The sequence below is a fragment of the Gossypium arboreum genome, chromosome 7 (genome assembly GCF_025698485.1).
Source record: "Gossypium arboreum isolate Shixiya-1 chromosome 7, ASM2569848v2, whole genome shotgun sequence".
In the NCBI taxonomy this organism is placed as follows: Eukaryota; Viridiplantae; Streptophyta; class Magnoliopsida; order Malvales; family Malvaceae; genus Gossypium; species Gossypium arboreum.
The window spans coordinates 6,980,554-7,001,266 of NC_069076.1; the positions used below are offsets into that span (position 1 = coordinate 6,980,554).

The window sequence follows — 20,713 nt, forward strand, 5'->3', positions numbered from 1 at the left end:
TTGTCTTCATCTTCAAATTTCTCATCCAAATTTAGCAAGTCTGCTAAAATTTTATTGAATGAGTTCACATGGTCATTCATCGACATACCGGGTGCATATGTGAATCGATAAAGTTTCTTTTCATATAAAGCCTATTTTCAAGACTTTTCGTTAGAAACTTTTCTTCAGTGTATCCCATAACTTCTTGATTGATGTCTCCCTCATGACAGTACTACGCTCTTTGGCCAAACATAGGCGGATTGTACCACACGCCTGTCTATTGATCTTGGCCCACTCCTTGTCATCCATCTTGTCAGGTTTTTCTTCAAGGGCTATATCTAGCTCTTGCTGACATAAGACATCCAGGATCTCACATTGCCACATACCAAAATTATTGGTACCGTCAAATTTCTCTACTTCAAATTTTGCATTTGTCACGATGGTCCTTGCGATGGCGATCTTTGCTGCCATTTTTTCTCAATCCCAACTCATATCGTGAGCAGATCTGTATTAAGTAAATAGTGCCGTATCGTGAATAGTCTTGTATCGTGAATAGTCTTGTATCGTGAATAATCTCGTAAACGGTCGTATTCTCCAAGTACGAATCGCTCGATACCAATTGTTGCGCGAGCGTGTGAAAGAGTAAAATTATTGTCTTGAAAAATCACACCAAGTTCAATTCCGGAAAGAGAGGTAGATCACGAAGATCACTTAAATACCAAGTCTTTCCTAGCCAGAATATCCCTCTATCGTAATTTAATAGCACAATAAATCACTACAATCACATTCACAAAATATGCAAAACAAATAATAAAGAACACCAGAATTTTAACGAGGTTCAGCAAATTTTGCCTACGTCCTCGGGCACTACCAAATATATTTCACTCCAAAAATTACAAGTGAAATTTACAAATAGAGAGAGAGAATAATGCCTTAAGTAGAGAATGGCAATTATGGGATGAAGAAAGTAAGAAATGGTTAGGCCTATTTATAGTTGAGGTTCAAGGATCAACTTGCAATGTCCCTATACAATTAGGGACCAAAATTGCAATTATCCCATGCCAACTTTTAACCCAACTTGCCAACCAATATTACTTTCTACTTTCGGTGCCCACCCCATTTGACTTTTCAAAGAATGGTGGGTTCCAATAGTTCTGAAGTGGGAGAAGAAAGTCAGGTTGGTGTTTCTCCTTAATGACAATCACAAAGGCAGGCGTGAAAATAAAATACGAGAAGATTCAAGCTTCCTTGGTAGTCATTGATCTCTCAAGCAATAAGTTTGATGGCTGCATTCCAGGAAACATTCAAATTCTAAAGGCACTTCAATTCCTCAACCTTTCTAACAATTTTCTTTCGGGTCCAACTCCATTATCATTAGCAAATCTCACAAACCTCCAAGCTTTGGACCTTTCTCGGAACAAGCTCTCTAGAGAGATCCCTCAGGAGCTAGTGCAACTCAATTTCCTTGAATTTTTTAATTTGACCGGACCTATACCGCAAGGCAAACAATTTGGTACGTTTGAAAACTTATTTGAGGGCAACCTAGGATTATATGAGAATCCATTGTCAAAGAAATGCTATCCCGAAGGCTTATCACCACCGCCGCCTTCATTGTCAAAGAAAGATGATGGTGAAGATTCATGGCTTCAATTTGGGTGGAAAGCGATCATGTTGGGATATGGAAGTGCGGTAGTGAGATACCCCTTCAACCCGATGAAACATAAGTTGTTTATCAAGTATTTTAAAAGAAAGATGCAGAATCGAAGGAGGGGTAGGATGAATTAACTGAATGCTTAATTTGACACAGTACTAGCATGTGTTGGTTTCCGTGTATGTTTCTTTTACAAAAAAAATACAATTATGTACGTTAATTTGTCATTTGCCCTTTGCTTTTTTTTTTTTTTTCATTTTGTCCTTTTCTTTTGTTACGAATATAAGCTATGATTATCATTTAGAATTATTATTAATATAAAACGAATGTGGTTTATGGGCATTTATCTTTAGGGATTGCAATATTAAAAAAAGAAAACTTTATGGATTCCAAATTTTTTAGGTAGAAAAATGACAATTGTAATGGAAATTTTCATAATAAAAAAACTGAATTAAGTAGGAATTGCAGTAGGTTTAATATCTGCAATTTTTAACTATTTAAATTCGAATTTGTCAATCTGTTTGATAATTTGAATTCACAAATTATCCGAGTGAAATTATCCAAATCCGAATTAAATATCATTATTCATCATATATCTAAATCTGTAAAAATTTAAATTTAACATTTTCAATCATATGTCGGATATTTGAATATGCAAACATCCGAATCTAAATTTGCGAATAATATAAAATGAAACAAAAAACTAATTTAATTAAAATAAATTTCTAATTAACAAGAAATGAATACAAATTAAAAATGTAGCTAAATAAAAATCCAAACAAATTAAACATAATAATTTCACAACAATTTAAATATATTTTATTGAGGGGGAATCATCTCCCTATTAGAGAAATCTTCAAAGTATGTCCTCATGGTAGCTAACTTAAACCCCCAACAATCGAAGGTATTATTCACGTATCAAAGTTTTGTAGCTCAAGTTGTACCATGTTTAAAGGTGAGCGTTCGATCAAATCGAATGAAAAAATTTCGAGTTAATTGAGTTGATGAATCCTATTTTATCATCCTAACTCGATTTGAAATTTTCTCGAATCAGATTAAGTAAGATGGAATTTGAATCAAATCAAATCGATTATATTTGTTCGAGTTAAATGATTTTGGGTCCTTGTAACCAAATTTGCGACTGTTTCAACCATTCCAAAGAGTCCTAATTAAATCTTCAAAGGTTTTTTTGTCTAACAATCGTATAACATCTTCAAGCCAATCAATACATTAACAATGTTCTTTGTCAATGAGCCTACCACCGAGACCACTGAACGCAAGAATGGCATTGGTTTTCAGGTAGTCTTTGAGCGCATGAATAACAGTTTCTTCACTAGCACCACACCTTGGGTAGTCCTGTCTAGCATTCTGTTTAACGGAGGAAATTTTGGCATTCATGTGGAGCAGTTCATGGCCAATTGTCCAAGCAAAAACACGAATTTTGGGAAGAACCTTAAATCTTCCAGATGAACTTCCAAAAAAGACAATGCGGACCAAGGCCTATTCTCTTAAGAAAAATCCATGAAAAAGACCATGATGTTATGGAACCATATCACCTTATCATTCAAACCATTAGAAATAATAGGGAGGTCACAAATACGATCCCACACAAGCTCACCATAGAGCTCACAGACCCAATCCTTATTCCATGCAAAAGAGTTGGGCACCCAAAGATCACGAACCATTTTTTCTGAAATATTAGACATATGATAGCAAAGGGAATTGCCATTAAGGCCTTCAAACCCCCAAATATCCACACCAATTCTAATGTTATTGTCCCGTCCTCTCCCTTTCTCCTTGCTAGTCCACCACAAATGTCATAATTTTAAAAGCATCTCCTCTGTAGTGCCCTTGGGAGCAAGAAAAACAGACATAGCATAAGTTGGTAAGGATTGTAAAATTGATTTAATGAAACCTCTTTACCACCATAGGATAATAACCGCTTTGACCAACTATTAATCCTATTAGAAAAGTGATTAAGAATGTCTTGAAAAGAAATTGTCTTCTTTCTGCCCACGAGGAGAGGCAGACCAAGATAATTGTCCAATTTATCCACAACTCGCATGCTCAACATCTCGCCATAAAGATGTATTTGGTTCTTAGAGGTGTTTAAGCTAAAGAACACCATAGACTTAGCATGATTAATCTTTTAACCCGACATTTTCCCAAATTCTCTAAGAATCTCCATAATAGCCTTAACTTCATTGATCTTATTTTTAACAAAAAAGAGGGCATCATCGGCAAAGAACATGTGGTTAATCTGAGGGCTATTTTTGCTAGCTCGAATGCCACGGATATGACTAACATCTTGAGCATTAAGAAGCATCCTCAAGAAAGCTTCCATGCAAAATAAGAAAAGGTAAGGGGAAGGTGGATCCCCCTGATGAAGACCCCACTCGGGAACAATAACCTCCAAAAGAATCATGTTTCACTTAACCACATACCTCACAGACCGAACACCTCACATAACTTTCTTAATCCAATTGTCAGCAAAACCCATTCTCTCCATCACCTTCTCGAGAAAAGTTTCATTCAACACGATCATTAGCTTTGCTCATGTCGAGCTTAATGACGAACCCTTTATTCGGCCCATTTTTTGAGCTCTATAGATAATGCATTAATTCATGGGCGATAAGGATATTATCGTGAATCATACGACCCAGGAAAAAAGCACTCTATTTCTGACTAATACATGAAAGGAGAACAACCTTTAATCTGTTAGCTAAAACCTTGGAGATTATTTTGAAAATAACCTTGCACAAACTAATAGGCCGAAAATGAGTCATGTCTTTGTGGTCCTTGATCTTAGGGATGAGAACCACTACTATATCATTGATGTCTGAAATATCCCTCTTTCCATTAGAGATGTCATGACACAAGAGAAGAACCTCCTTACCTACCACCTATCAATTTTCTTTAAAGAACAGACCTTGTAATAAGCCTAATTTGCCTAGCCCACTAACTAAAAAAATAAAACCAAATAATAAAAATCCAAATAGTGCAAATACAGTCCAAAGGCCCAATAAGGCCCAAATAAAAAAACCTAGCCCAAAATCTTAAAAATTTTTAGAAAGAAAAAAGAGAGAAAAACCCTATGTGCACCGCACCTAGGTCTGCTGCCGCCCCTAGTCCACTGCCAGCACCGCCTTTGCCACTTGCAAAATCAACAGTAGAAAAGACATTAGGCAGTAGTAGTAAATATATGATATTGTATTGAAAGAGACTATAAAGCCAAAGGAGACTCAATGTAATATTTTTAACAAGATTTGAATACCCAAAAAATAAAAACAACAAGGAGTTGAATAAAAAACAAAGTTCACACACAAGAAAAAAAAAACGAGGCAAGAAACATAGAGAAAGAAATCGAATCGGATTAAGGTTTTTTTTTAAATTTTTTCTTTTCACTCTTTTTTGAATATGTTTTTTATATATACATATATATTAAAAAACAAAAAAAGGATAAGCCATCACTTGTTTTTCGATCGCCTGAAAAAAGGGAGATTTTCTGTCTTTCAGCCGCCGTTTAGTGACGACTGCCCGGAGCTCCCATCGGACTTAAGAGCTGAGAGAGGGGGAGAGAGAGTTTTTGATTTTTTTTTTCTAAAGAGGGGATAAATGATTTTTTTTTTAGATTGGGTGACTTATATAGGGTGTCAAAACAACGCAATTTTGGCCAGCTCCCTCAGACACCAAAACGACATTGTTTTCATGTGACCCGAACCTACCCGACCCGACCTGCCGGGCTTAGGATCCACATTTTTTTTAGTAGAAGGATTATTTGTGCATTTGGCCCTTTTGCATTTTTTTAGTTTTTAAATCTTGTTTTTTTTAGTTTTTAATTTATGCCCTAGAATTTTATTTCGGTTTTAATTTGGTCCACTTGAAACGGCGTGTTTTGGAGGACAGGGAATATTTCCCATTTGGTCCTTCCCTTTCATTCGCGCATTACAATTCGGTCCTTTACTTTATTTTATTCCTATTTTTCCCCTAAAATCCTGTTTAGCTTTCAATTTAGTCCTCTTATTATTATTATTATTATTATTATTATTATTATTATTATTATTATTATTAAAACTATTTTAATTAATATTTCTTTATTTCTTTGTTTATTTGCTTATTCTCAATTTTTAATTAAACTTTTATTAGTATTTATTTATTCACTTATTATTCCTTTTTGACATGTTTTATTTATTTTATTTTATTTTTTCCTCATTATTTTTTTTTGGTGAAAAAAAAATAAACAAAGATAAACTACAGTAAAGTTCCGATAGATACAAAAATCCTCTCTTTATCTACCTGCACAGTCCCCCCTCCTGCAGCATCTGCTGCTACATGTCCCCTACCCCACGCCCTTACCTTTACAGTACCCCTCCTGCAGCATATGTTGCCGCATGCATACCCCCTCCCCCGCTCCATCTGCTAGTAGCTGTTGCTGCTGTGTCTAGTCCCTTCAATAGGAAAAAGTTGCAAATGGGGGACCTTATAATCATGGTCCCCCAAACCCCATCCACCGGAAGAGAGAAAGAAAAGAGAGAAAAGAGAAGAAAAGAAGAAGAAGAAGAAGAAGAAGAAGAAGAAGAAGAAGAAGAAAGAAGAAGTTAACGTATTATTTTAGTAAATAATTTTGTTTATAATTTAAAGAGTTTAATTAAGATATTGTGATTTTTTGTTATTAATTATTAATTATAAGTTATTTATGTTTAGTGTTTATAGTTTTGGATTAATATTTGTATGAATGCAATTTTTTTTGTTTTTATAATTATTTTAAAATTAATTTGTTAGTAATTTAGGATTATGTTATAAATTTTTGTGATTATAATTATTTTAAAATTAATTAATTAGTAATTTAGGATTAAGTTATAAATTGTTGTGTTTAGTTTAGTATTTGGTGAGTTTAACGTATAAGTTTATAAAAAATTAAAAATCATTTCATTTTGAAAATGAATTTGGACAAATGATGTTTAAGCTCATTTAATTTTTTAAGTTACTATTAAGTATTGGTATGTTAATAGTTGTTGTTAACTCATTTAATTTTTTATACCAACTTGGATATCAATTTGTCCAAGTTTAATCATAACTGACTCTTTTCATAAATTTATATACTTTAAAATTATTTTTATAAAAAATGATTGTAGAAATATTGAAGAATATAAATCAATTATTAACATACCAATATTTAACAGCAACTTAAAAAATTAAAAATTGATAATAATACATTAATAGTATCAATTAAAAGCGTTCCCAAAACTCATAATTAAGATTCTTATTTTGAACTAGGGTGAGCAAAATTTGATTCGACTCGAAAAAATTGAAAAAAAAAAACTTGAATTTCAAGTTAAACGAATCGAGTTATTCGAGTCAAATCAATTTTTTTCGAATTTCGAGTTCGATTCGAGTTGAGTTTTCGAATTCGAATAACTCGAATAATTCGAATATCAAACTATAATATTTTACATTTTTATCCCAAACTCTCAAACCTTTTTACTTTTCTCTCAAAACTTTTTCTTCTTCCCACTTTCCCCTCAAAACTTTTATTCTCCTCCCATCCCAACCCCTCAATCTACCCAAAATCCATTTTCCACCAAAATTTTACTCTCCCATTTATTTTTTCTCAAAATTTTACACCCAAAAACCCTCAAAACTTTTTATTTTTCCCCAAAATTTTTACTCCCTCCCACTTTCCCCCTAAAACTTTTACTCCCTTCCCATCCCACTTCCCATCTACCCCAAACCCATCCCCCTAATTTTTTTTTAATATTTTTCCTCCAAAATTTTACTCCCCCATTTACTTTCCCTCAAACTTTTATTCCTCAAAACTTTTTATTTTTCTCCTAAACTTTTACTTCTCACCCTTTATTCTCAAATAAAAAATCAGAATTATCCAAAAAATATCACTAAATATAAATAGTAATAATTTTATTTATATCTACTATTTATATTATTAAATTAAATTAAATTTCACATTTTATATTATTTATATTATTAAATTGTTTAGTCATATTGAATATTTATATTAAAATTGAATTATTAATTATGCCATAAAATATTTGTGCTAAAATTTTATATTGGTATCAATTTCACATTTTATATTTAAAATAACTTTTATTAAAAAATCACATTTTACATTTAATATATTTTTAATTCCAAAATATATAGTGGCAAGAACCTGCAGATAATTGAAACAACTAAGTAAGCAAAGAAGCTAACCCGTATGTAAAAGATCAATAAATAAATTATGAGGTGATGAAAGTTAATAAATAATTTGATTAAGGTGGACAAATTTTATTATGATAGGTGACGGTGGTTATAAGGACCCAAAATTATTTTTTAAAATTTAGCTCGAACAAATATATTCGATTCGATTAGATTCGCATTCCATTTCACTCGACTCGATTCGAGAAAATTTCAAATCAAATTAGGATGATAAAATATGATTCGTCAACTCGATTAACTATAAATTTTTTCACTCGATTTGATCGAACGCTCACCCCTATTTTGAACAATGGGGGTAGAGTTTTGGCTGTATGAAAAAAATATGGGATTTGGATATTTTTATCTACAATAACAAGTAAGATATGAATTTTCAAATTCCATTTAATGCACTTTTAGGGTTGACTATAAGTATGAATAAAGATATTGACAAATGCTTTTATTAAAATTATTTAAAATTTTAATTAAAAATTTAACACCCACAAATATCAATGTTCAAAGTTAAATGCATGTACATGAATTTATTTTATACATGAACATATTGTTGGCATAAGTAATTTAAGGGAGAAAAATTTGTTATCAACCTTGACAGATTGTATAAACATTTTTCAATCTATATTAGTTATGTGTTTTGTGATTTTTAGTAATGTATTTTTTAAAAATAATTTTATAGTTATTTTGTTAGTAATTTATGATTAGGTTATATAAATTGTTAGTGTTTAGTTTAGTGTTTTGTGATTTTTTAATGTAATTTTTATATAATGTAATTTTATTTGATTTTTATTTATTTAACAATTTTATTGATTTATTAAAATGTTGATTAAATTTGTTGTTATATAATTTTATAGGTTGTTTGAAATAAACTACTCGGGTATATATCTATTTCTATTTTTATTTTTTAATTAGTATGTTTTTATGTTTAGATAGTTTATATTAATTTTAATTATATTATTATTGTAATCTAACATAATTTTTTATTGTAGGTAAATTATGGGAAATTATTAGATATTTACCGTGTTTTGTTTCTAAAATTTGAAATAATTTATTGTATTTTTGAAACAAATTAAATGAATTTATTTTTTTAATTACAGATTTGCAGCAAATGGGTTCTTTGATTAATAATAATAATCACATATCAAGTACTATTAATGAGATGGTAATAAAATTTTTATTTGATACTCATCTTATTTACTGAATTAAATTATATTTATTAACTATTTTGCTAATTTAATAATGTCAGGGTCCGTACCGCGTATTGAGGGGTTGTGTTAATAGTGTAGGGTTTCTGCTAGATGAGCGCCTAATACTATACTTAGAGTTAGCCGGGTTCAGATCAGTGGCACTGATCCGGACTTTTGATTTGCGATACGACTTGCTTTCCGCTTTAGTCGAGCGATGTCGTGCGGGGAGTGTACCGTTACTCTAGAGGATGTTGCACTACAGTTCAGGCTTCCCATCGATGGGAATGCGGTCACGGGCGTAAGTTCGATCTCTAAGCCGGCTACCCTTTGCTATGAATTACTTGGACGCTCGCCAAGTGAGGGGAAATTTACCAGTTTGAGATTTTTATGGCTAAAAGACAATTTTGAGTATTTGCCGAGTACTGCCAATGAATGGGAGGTGATGCAGGCCATTCAAGCTTACATTATGCACCTTATAGGGGGTGTACTCACGCCGGATGCAAACGACAGTACGATCTACTTGATGTACTTACCCCTATTATCCAATTTGCATAACACCCGTTCATACAGTTGGGGGTCCACAATTTTAGCCATACTGTATTGCGAACTTTGTCAGACGACAGATCCTTCTGCAATGGACATAGGTGGATACCTCATACTGCTATAGTTGTGGGCACTTTACCGGATGCCATTCTTGGCATCCATTAGTCACTAATCATATATATTTCCACTCGTTAATAGGTGATGAATTTTTACTCGTTATAAGAATTAGTTGACTTTTTTTCGGATTATATTGTTCTAACAATTTGTTTTCGTAGATAGAGTACTAATCCGGGTATCGAGAGGTCATACACGGTTCCGATATATCGTTTGATGATTGAGAATCATGCCGGATAGGGGGTAAATTTTTCCAATATAACCTTAATTTTATTATTTTATCTCACTCGACCCGCATTAATATAACAATGTTATTAACTGTGCAGTTCATTTGGATGCTGTATTCTGTTCTAAAAATTATGACAGTTATTTCCTCATCTGCCCTCGTCCACTCAAACCTATGGTGCATTAGCACACCCATTATCAATTTTCAGGTAGTGGAGTGGTATTATGGTGATCGAGTACTCCGGTAGTTCGGTTGCATACAGTATATCCCGACACTACCAGTACGATTAGGGGAGGTCCATAGGATGAACAGGAGGGGTAGGTATGGAAATGATTGGGGAAAAGTGCATAAAGAATATATTACGATGTGGAACAACCGATTGGGGAGGGTACCTCAGATGGATCGTGCTTTCGATCTGCAACCCTCGTTAGAGTACATACAGTGGTACTGTGAGATAGGGAAACCGTTTTTGTTTGGTGGGCGGTCGATGGTAGTCCCTCCGCATACGACACGAATTGAGCAACCCCTTCTAGATCCGCATCATGCACCAGAGCCAAAGCTAGAGCCATAGCCGGAGCCAAAGGCAAAGCTGGAGGCAGAGACGGAGCTACACTCTGGGGATAGTTCTTATCATTCAGATTTGGGGGGTGATGATGATTTCCTGGGCTCGTCAGGCTATGTATATAATTCAGAGTTTGATATCTTCAGCCCACTACCACCTCAGTACTCTAGTCATCCTGGCTCGTATCCACTTCAATACTCTGCTTCTTCTGGCTCGTATCCACTTCAGTACTCTGATCTTTTCGACCCGTATCTATCATCGTACTCCACTTCTCCCGGTTTGTATCCACCATAGTACTCCACTCCTCCCAGCCCGTATTCACCACCGTACTCTACTCCTCCCGGCCCGTATCCACCGTCGTACTCTACTCCTTTCGGCTCAAGTTCATCGATGATGTTTGAGACATATGATTTTTCATCTATGTTTTGCACGCCCCTACATACAGATGATGAGAACGTTAATCATCGTAATCGCCCGCAACGTGAACGTCGAGCTCCACAAAAAATATACCCCTAGAACTACACTATCAAACCATCAATTTTAGAGGGTTTTGTAATATAAATAACTTCATATTTATCTAATGAAAATTTTTGGCATTTTATTCATCAGCTTAATTTATTTTTTTTCAATTTAAATAGTCAACTTTGTATTATATAATGACTTTTTTGCCATCTTATTTATCAATTTTATGGTTTTTTTTTATTTTTCAATTTTAATAAATAAACTTTATACTAACTATGTAAGTCAAATTAGATTAACTGCAACAAATTGTAGATAAAATTGTGATTCAATCCTTTTAACATGTAATGAACTACATCTCAATTTCTACCCGATTGAGACGATTGTCCAACATGGTAGTTTCGAAGCTGGCATTTACTCCGATTATGACCTGCTAATCTGCATACGCCACACAGCTCCCGTCAAATTTCTCTCTCATGTCCATTTCATTATGGATTCTGGATGATTGTGGACGACCTTTCGGGTTCCTACGCAACCTTTTTTCTGGGACAAGTTCAAAGGTCATCGAAGGTACCTCCTAAGTAGATAGGTCAGGAAGCACGAGGAACTCATTCTCCCATACACACAACCTGCATTTGAGGGAGTACATTTCATCGATAAATTATTCTACATTGAGCGAGACTTTAACACAAGCTGCCACGACATGTGCACATGGATAATGAAGTGTTTGAAACCTCTTGTAGTCACACCGTCTGTTTCGAAAATCAACTCTGTAGGACCTAGGTGGTATACCGGGTCGATGACCGATGGTCTCTGTAACTCAAAACGTTTCATTACATCATGAATATACTTCTACTGTCATCGACCTCTCCATCCAACAGTTTGCAACCATTTTATCCCTAACATCTTCGAAAAACACGTGTCCCGCCTCCATTTGGTTGACTTGTTGCTGACCCATTCTTGGCATCAAGGTAGCCAACCTGTAGAACGTAGCCGAGAAGATAGATGAAATCTAAAGATGTCATGTTTTTAACAACACAGCGTTGATCCCCTCTACCAAGTTTGTGGTCATTTGACCATAACGAAAGCCCTCGTCAAAACTTTGAGCCCATTACCACGGCTCCATGTTACCCAACCACTGTCGAAAAGATGTGTTCGTTTGACCTTCTATATCACTCTCAAGTTAGGTCATTCTTTGGCTGAAAATGTGTGGCTCTAGCTCGTGTGCTGCATATGTATGAAGAAAATATAAGTTACAGTATTGCTCTAAAACATTAAAACTTATATTGAAAAGATAAGGTAATTCTTTACCCATTCTCACAACTTGTCTCTTCTAGTTTGTATTCTTATAATCTAGCTGAAAGTTAGCCGCGATGTTCCGGATACAGTAAATGGATCTCTATGGTACAACGGAACACCTAGTGGCTGCAATTAATCCTTTCCCTCTATCAGAGATGATGTAAATATTTTCGTTGCTATACCTCCGCAGGTTGGTAAGGAAGAATTCCCACAATTCCATGTTCTCCTTATCGACAATTGAAAATGCTATCGGAAGTACGTTTCTGTTGTTGTCTTGAGCAACCGTAAGAAGTAGGATCTGTATGTATTTTCCATATAGCCAAATTCCATCTACTTGCACAAACAGTTTGCAGTGGGGAAATGCGCACACACATGGATCAAACGTCTAGAACATCCAATGAAAAATTCTTTTTCTAGATTGTAGTTGGTCATCTGACACGTAATAAGGTCGTGTCTGTAACTCAATGATAGTCCCCGGCACGTGTTCCCTCATAGTGGCTATCCATCCTTATAACTCATTGTATGATGCATCGAAATCTTCGTACAATTGCTCTGTTGCCATCTGTTTAGCTATCCATGCCTTCCGATATGATACTCGATACTGGAATCGTGCCTGTATTTCGGTAATCAGTATTAAAAATTTAATGGTCGACATGTCTTTCACTATTGGCATGATTCATGTACAAATAGTTTTGGAGACAAGTTTTCGATGATCTTCTGTCATACGTGTTGAAGTGCATGTGTGAGGCTCAATAAATTTTCGTATCTCCAACATCTGCGATTTCTGGATAAATGCAGCTCGTATCTGCCAATTGTAGCCTCCTGCCGACCTCTAACACTCTCCAATATATAATGTTGGTTTAGACACGACGACTTTATAGTCTATTGATATATTCATGCTATACTGCTTAATGGAAAATACGTATTCTTCCTTACTTTCGAATCTCTGGCCCGTGAACAACTCCTCAGGATTAGAATATACGGTCATTCGATGACTAGGTAGTATTTCAAGGTACTCCGGAAACTCAGTTACCCGCACCGCATCGGGGTCTATCTGAGACATATGTGCCCCAGGATTATTGTGTATCACAATATGAAAAATCTGGTTTCCGAATGAAGACGCGTTAACGTTTCCATCCTTATTCACACCTTCGTCGTCAATATCATTTGGGACCTCATCCACGTCGGGATCACTCTCACTATCGACTTCGTGATCAGCTGGATCACTACTATAGTATACATCATCACCAACCACATCAGTTTCGGGTGCAACATTAAGATCAATATCGGTCCCATGTATAGTTGATTGGCTATCAACGTACGATATCGAAACCACCAAACACGGCTCTTGAGCTCCATCTTCTTCACCTAATGGAGTGAGATCTTCAGTTACCTCCACACCAGCTAACTCAGCAAATAATTGAATCGATGCATTTTGGTTGCTCCGAGTCCCACAATAAAGAGTGACCATTGTCTCCACGTCTTCATCATCTACAAGTTCCATTTCGGTAAATTTTATGGGATCCGTTGAAACTGGAAACTTGTAGAAAAGTTTTGATATCTTTCTCCCACAATGTCTATAAATCTTTTCACTAATTTTTTCCTTCATATCATCAAACGAGATATTTCTATTAAATCTTATTGCTACTTGTTTGTGACATTCAAATATACATCCCATGGTTTTTGTCAAAATTCAAAACAATTTCGAAATGAAAAAAAAATACATAAAATTTTTAATGCAAAATTTTTCATTCAGAAGCTAATAAAATTAATAACCTAACAAAATAACTTTCAAATAATAAAATTACTAACAAGACTCTACATTCTATTTAAAAAGAAATAAACCAAAATACCTTATCATTCTTCTTGTTTTCCTTTCTTTTTTCTTCTCCCTATCTTCTTATTTCCGTTCTGCTAAATTTTGTGTCTATTCCTCTGCTAAATTTTGTGCCTGTGCTCATTTGATTTTTGAGGGTATATATAGGCGAAAAATTAAGCACGCTGTAGTGGCCCCCGCCATTCGTGCGTCTGAGTTAGGCACAACTAGCCGCACTTGTCAAATAGACTCAACTAGTCACGCCTCTGAGATAGGCTCAACTAGTCGCGCCAATCAGATAGACGCAACCTGTATTTCGTATCTACACTAGGGTCATATAATGGTCCGGGAAAAAAATTAATAATATTTTATTAAACGAAAAAAATAAAATATTTTAATATAAAAAATTTATTCACGCCTGTCAGATAGGCGCGATTAAAGAAAACGTACCATTTCAATAATTAATCTAGTTGACAACCTATTTAGGTATTTAAAATTTTTTTAATATATTTGGGTAAAAAAAACCCTATTATCGCATTCATTATTATTCTGTTATGCATATTAGGGCTATGATTTCTTTTTATATTTATCAAACATATTATGCCATTATTACTACAAATTCGTGTCACATTAATCTTTACCCGATACATAAAAGTTTTTTAAAAAATAGGCAATGTTTTGTATTTAGAAATTCGAAAAGTTGTTCTCTAACTTATAGGGTTTCAATTTTCTCGATGACTCCAAATAACCGAACATCTTTTTTTTAAAAAAACATGAAATTTTAATTAAAACATTCTCAGGAATTAAGAAAAATCTTGTTCTAACTTAAGGAATATGATTTCTTTCTAAAACCGAGATTATCATCTATTTTAAAAATAAATTTTTTTAAAATATTTTTTTTCGTATTTACCTTTGTTTCGAGAGTTTAAGGCATCGTGCCCTAACTTACGGGATATGATTCTTTTTCTCGATTAACTCAAAAATAAAGTTGTTTTCTTGTTAATAATATTTTAACCAAAGGATTGTATTTTTAAAATTTCCTCAAATTTTAACTGTCGACACTAAAGACGCCAAGTAATCAACTAGGTACCAATTTTAGGTGTATCGATGGTGCTAATCCTTCCTCGTACATAAATGACTCTCGAATCCGTTTTGTGGATTTTGTAGACAAAAAATTATCGTTTTATTAAGCTTAAACGTTTATTAAAATGATTGAATTACGAGGTGATCCGATCACACCTAAATAAACAAGATTAATGACAACTTTCATTTTTTTCATTTTCAAACAAAAAGTCAACCCTCTTAAAAAATAGTTTCGACAGACGTGATAGCATATCAATGCCAACAGCCTTTCGGCGGTACATTTGATTGAAAGTAGCGAGAATTTCATCATTCGTAATTTGCCTTTCCAACATGTTATTAATGTCAGGTATGATACTCCTCTGAATATGGTTCAAAAATCTATCATCATTACCAGAAGCTTCAGATTTAAAGAGCTTATGAAAATAATTCCAAGCAACCCCACATATCATTCATAGCATTCACCCACCTACCATTCGAATCCATCAAGCCCTCAATTTTCTTTTTCCTAGCCTACCCGTAGACCGGACATGAAAGAAATAAGTATTCCTATCCCCCACTTTGAGCCACAATATTTGGGCCCAAAAACTTTCCTCCTCCGTATAAAGGCGCCCAACTCGACATCAGAATCTTTCAATTTGTCGACATTAGAATCCAAATAAGACCCATCGATAAGTTTGTCAATCCCATCAACCAATCAGCGCATTCAACTTTTCATTCTTTTAAACCGACGATGTTGTCATAAGCCAAGCATAGAGTGCACCCTTTCAATGTCATTAAGGAAATTAACATTATTATGGCCCCAAGCCCTCTTTGGCCTCTTTCTCTTTAGCGCAACATGCTTCAAATTTGAAGAGCAATCTCGAGTCTTTCATTTCTTCCCTCGATTTACGCCCCATAGTGTCCAATAGAATAGCATCATAGTCTGAATTTGCTTGTCGCACCACGTTAGCCGAAAGGAAAGGAATACTTTCCAGCGCACTAGCGGAAATTAAAAATCTATCAATTATTTCTTTGATCAACCTGCTCCCCTCACGATTATTAGTCCACGTAAACCAGCCTTTATCCATTTTAACATCCACGGGCGCCAATTCCTCTATAATTTCTCTAAACTCATCCTTAGCCAACCTAGGCTTCCTTCTCCCATTGAACTTTTTAGCATCATTAATAATGGCGTTAAAATCCACCTAGGCTTCCTTCTCCCTTCGAACTTTTTAGCATCATTAATAATGGCGTTAAAATCCCCACCAACGATCTAGTCCTCCCTAACCAAATCACCCACAGTTCTTAAAAGTTCCCAAGATCGATTTCTCAAATTCATCTCAGAATAACCATAGAATCCCGTGAGCCTGAATCTGTTTTGTCTCTCCAGTTTGACCAAAGAATCAAAATATGATGATTAGAATAATTCTAGGTGATCCCACTTTGACCCCATCCTTCCACATTAGAACCAAGCCACCCCGACGACCATTTGGATTCACCACAAAACATCTAGCCATCCTGCAAATATTCCGAATGCGCTCGAAGTTCGCAGCACAAATTTTAGTTTTGCATAGAAAACAACATCAGGATCATTAGCAACAAGGAGTTGCTTTAACTCACAAACTGTCGCAGGGTTCCCAAGCCCACGACAGTTCCAGTAAAAAAATTTCATTGCTTTCGGCGGGGTTGGTCACTAGCCGCCCCCTTAAAAAGTGAAAGACTATCGATAATTTCCTCCAAACTATCGTATTCTAACTTTGGTCATTACTCTCCCCATTGATGCCCTTCATCCTCTTGCGTTGAAACTTCACCCTGCCCCCACCATCTCTTGAAGATTGTATCGGGCGTTTGTCCATAGGAGAACATGACTTCAATCCCTCTTCCTCAGCCATCACTTTCTCTTTTCCATTTAGTAACGTCATATTATTCTCAGCTTCAATTCACTCTTTGTTTCCAGTCTCCATCTCGATTGGACTTGTTCCTTTTTCCAGGATTCAACACAATTTCGCCAGTTTCCTCTATTTTGGTTTGGCCCACCTAGTTGAACTCTTAACCAATTTCCATTTTGAAAACTTGGACTACTCAGTCTTGGAAGCTCCTCTTGTCGTGGGCATTTCTGTGGAGTATGTCCGATGTATCCACATATATAACATAAAGTAGGAAGCCCTTCATACTTAATAACACACTATTTCAATCCCCTCATTCCTAACCAAATGGAAAACTTGTTGAAGAGGCCTGGACACATCAATTTTAACCATGTTTCTTATGTAGTCAATCCAACAGCTTTTTCTATCTATCGCCAGTCAATAGCCAAAATCTCTCCCATAACCTCCCTTACATTGATGGCTACTTGTCTATCCATTTCCTCAAAAGGGATGTTGTAAACTCGTATCCAAAAAGGGGGGCAATGTTAAAGGCATAATCCTCCATAGTTTGACCTTTAACAAACGGTAGCATCACAAACAAATATTTATTGAAAAGCCATGGGGCCAGGTTGAAAATCCTTGTTCTATCATCCACATTACCAAATTTAACTAAAAAAACACCCACAGTCATAACCACAAAACTAACCGGCTCCTTAGTAAACCAGAGAGATTTCAGCATACGATACATGGCTTCTTTGTTAGTTTTTTTATCGGACATAATTTTTCCCACAGCCCACACTTCATAACCTTGTAAATTTGGTTGAGTCTTATTCGTGCTCATCGCACGTTTAGATTCTTTTTTAGAAAAATTTAATCTCGCCAACAATTCATTAATATCCTCATCCATCAAAAAACCAACCAGATGATCACCCAGCCAAACCACAATAGAAAACAGATAACAGCCCCAATCTGAGAAGAGAACCAAGCAACCAAACCAAGGGCCTCAACCAACCACCAACCGCAACAAAAACCACCGCAACACCACAATCCACCAGTCGATACCAATCCAAAAAGACCACACAAAGCTCACAAAAATAAACAACAGAACACCTTAAAACCTAACTAGAAACAAAGCAATGTAAATGAGATCACAATAAAACAAGCGTAGTAAAACCCAAGTCCATTAAACAATCCCTTCAAAAAACACAATGAATAAGTAAGATAACCTAAAAGAAAGACAACAAAATACAACAACCTTTAAGAAAAAAAAAGAAATTAAATGCGGAGGAAAACTAACACCATGTAGAAGCATCACCCTTGGTCTAGCAGCACATCGTGATCGCTATCATGGATTCAGACCACCCTCCACCATTTGACAATACGACCCCACCACTAGCTCAAATGCTGCAAAGTCGTCAAAACTAGGATCTCTGTCCGAAACCCGTCCTCGACCACAAAGTAAAGAAAGCCAAAAAAGCACCTACACCCCAGCCACCACCAGCAAAAACAAACAAGGAAAAATTCCAAGAAACACAATCGGAGCTCATTAAACAAGATCCTCCCAGTTTAGGAGAACAATAAAACCTAATCTACGTATACAAGAAAGCTAAAGAAAGCATGACGTCATAAAACAAAATTAACCCAAAGGAAAAAAAAGAAAAGGATAAACTGGGTAAGACACAGGGAAGAAACCAAGATGAAAATTAGGGTTAAACTTAAGAGAACAAAGAAAAAAGAAAAGAACAAAACAAGAAGACGGAAATATTTTTGACCGGCCCCTAACAACCTGCGTAACATAAAAAAAGAAAAACATTTAATGATAATAAAAGCAATGAAAAAAAAACATGCAAAAGAAAAAAAAATGTAAAAGGAAACAAAATCCACCGTTCAAGATGCATGCTAAGTACGTCAGAACCATGCAAAAACGTAAAACCATGCGAAAGAAACAAATATCACCACTCAAGAAGCCACCACTCCACGAATCAAAAAACTTAGCGCAGACATGATCAATCCATCACTATTCCAAGTAGAGACACAATTACCTCCTCGGGAATCCCTCCATAGTGCCATCAAAACCCCCACACCGGGGACCACAATCAAACACCTACCATCCAATTGTTCTTCAACGAACAAAGACGGACCACGGGAAAACAAACAAAACAAGAAAGAAAATCGTCGAAATCTTGGAGAATTTTTCGCTCGCATACATAAATAAAATTATTACTATTTAAGTTTAGGAATTTTTTTTTTGGATGATTTTGATTTTTAATTTATGAGTAAAGGGTGAGAAGTAAAAGTTTAGAAAGAAAATAAAAATTTTTGAGTAAAATTTTAATAGGAAAATATTCAAAAAATAAATTTGGGGCAAATTAGGTTTGGGGTAGATCGAGGTGGGATGGGAGTAAAAGTTTTTGGGGAAAGTGGGAGAAAGTTAAAGTTTTTAGGGAAAATAAAAAATTTTGGGGTAAATATGTAAAATATTATATTTTGGTATTCAGTTTATTTGAGTTATTCGAATTTGAAAAAAATTCGAGTTGACTCGAATAATTCAATTCGTTTAACTCGAAATTTAATTTTTTTTAATTTTTTTGAGTCGAATCGAGTTTGCTCACCCCTAAACATGTTTGCAAACATGTACCTTTAAGCCTAAGTTGGTGGTTTGAGCTATGGCACGCCTAGGTACCTTCATTATTATTCACATGTCTAATACTAACACCTTTCTCGAGTCTTGTAGGCACCTATCTCCACCAACCGAGGTGCCTTCCTCCATGAACCATACTCTACTCTCCACATAGGTTGGGGACAAAACTCCAACATAGTAATACCTTCAATTATTAGGGGTCTGGATTGTTTGATTACTAGTGTAACATAAGAGAAAAACTTATTTATTATGTATGTATTACAATAGTTAGACCTAAAATAAAAAAAAATTGGTACAAATTTAAACTTAAACTTAAAAAGAAATAACTCATCCTGTGAAAAATATTCTCTCGTTAAGATAAACAAAAAAATTCTTCTCTTTCCTAAAAATAATTCAAAAGGTTGGCTAAATATTGTCAATTGAATTAGTTTATTGCTAACTCACATACTAAAACATGTGTAAAAATAATAATCCTACCAAATATAACATATTTTTTCTTTATTTTTCATACATTTTAATTTTATTATGCACAATTTATTACCATGATAAACAATTGAGTTGATGTCACAAATTAACTAGACAATAATTTAAGATTGATAATAATACAATGATAAACAATTGTATTCATTTGGTATTTTAATATGATATATTTATGTGTTTAAATTTTGTTTTATTTACAATTTAATATAATTTTTATTAATATAGTACATATTTCATGTGTTATAATTAATTAGTTTGAAACTATACATTTCGTTATTTATTTTATATTATATTTAAACACACATATGTGTTTTAAATACATGTTTTTACACGCATACGTGTGTGATAAAATTTACATATTGATAATGTTGTTGATTAAGTTGTTATTACAAGTTAACTCGATACCAACTAAAGATAATTAATAACAACATAACAAATAATTATATATTTTTAAATTTCTTAATTATTTCATAATTTAATCTATTTTTAAAATTTTAATGTCGTATATTTTTATATGTCATGTGATATTAAAATAAATTAAAATTACAAAATAAAATATCATTAGGCGGTATCTAAGATTTTTTTAAAATTTTTAACAATTTAAAAATAATTATTTTATAATTTA

General features: G+C 34.3%; 2 protein-coding genes across 2 annotated transcripts; one reads left to right on the forward strand and one right to left on the reverse strand.

The window, feature by feature from the left end:
* The first annotated feature begins 1,173 nt into the window (after nucleotides 1-1,173).
* On the forward strand, nucleotides 1,174-1,764 carry LOC108478542 (putative receptor like protein 25). Its single transcript, XM_017781006.1, has one exon. It carries the CDS (start codon nucleotides 1,174-1,176, stop codon nucleotides 1,762-1,764), a length of 591 nt encoding a protein of 196 aa, XP_017636495.1.
* A 1,096-nt stretch (nucleotides 1,765-2,860) lies between these two features.
* LOC128295385 (uncharacterized) lies at nucleotides 2,861-4,055 on the reverse strand. Its single transcript, XM_053030948.1, has 3 exons — nucleotides 3,785-4,055; nucleotides 3,187-3,320; nucleotides 2,861-3,130 (listed from the first exon to the last, which is right to left on the reverse strand). Exons 1-3 carry the CDS (start codon nucleotides 4,053-4,055, stop codon nucleotides 2,861-2,863), a joined length of 675 nt encoding a protein of 224 aa, XP_052886908.1.
* Between the last annotated feature and the right edge of the window lie 16,658 nt (nucleotides 4,056-20,713).

Bases quoted from the DNA above. Each gene is read 5' to 3' on its own strand.
- LOC128295385 (XM_053030948.1), bottom strand. From the start codon at position 4,055: ATGATTCTTTTGGAGGTTATTGTTCCCGAGTGGGGTCTTCATCAGGGG. The intron at 3,321-3,784 runs GTTAAAAGATTA...CTAATATTTCAG, and splicing joins AGAATTTGGGAAAATGTCGG to AAAAAATGGTTCGTGATCTT. The intron at 3,131-3,186 runs GTGATATGGTTC...TTAAGAGAATAG, and splicing joins CTAATGGTTTGAATGATAAG to GCCTTGGTCCGCATTGTCTT.
- LOC108478542 (XM_017781006.1), top strand. From the start codon at position 1,174: ATGACAATCACAAAGGCAGGCGTGAAAATAAAATACGAGAAGATTCAA.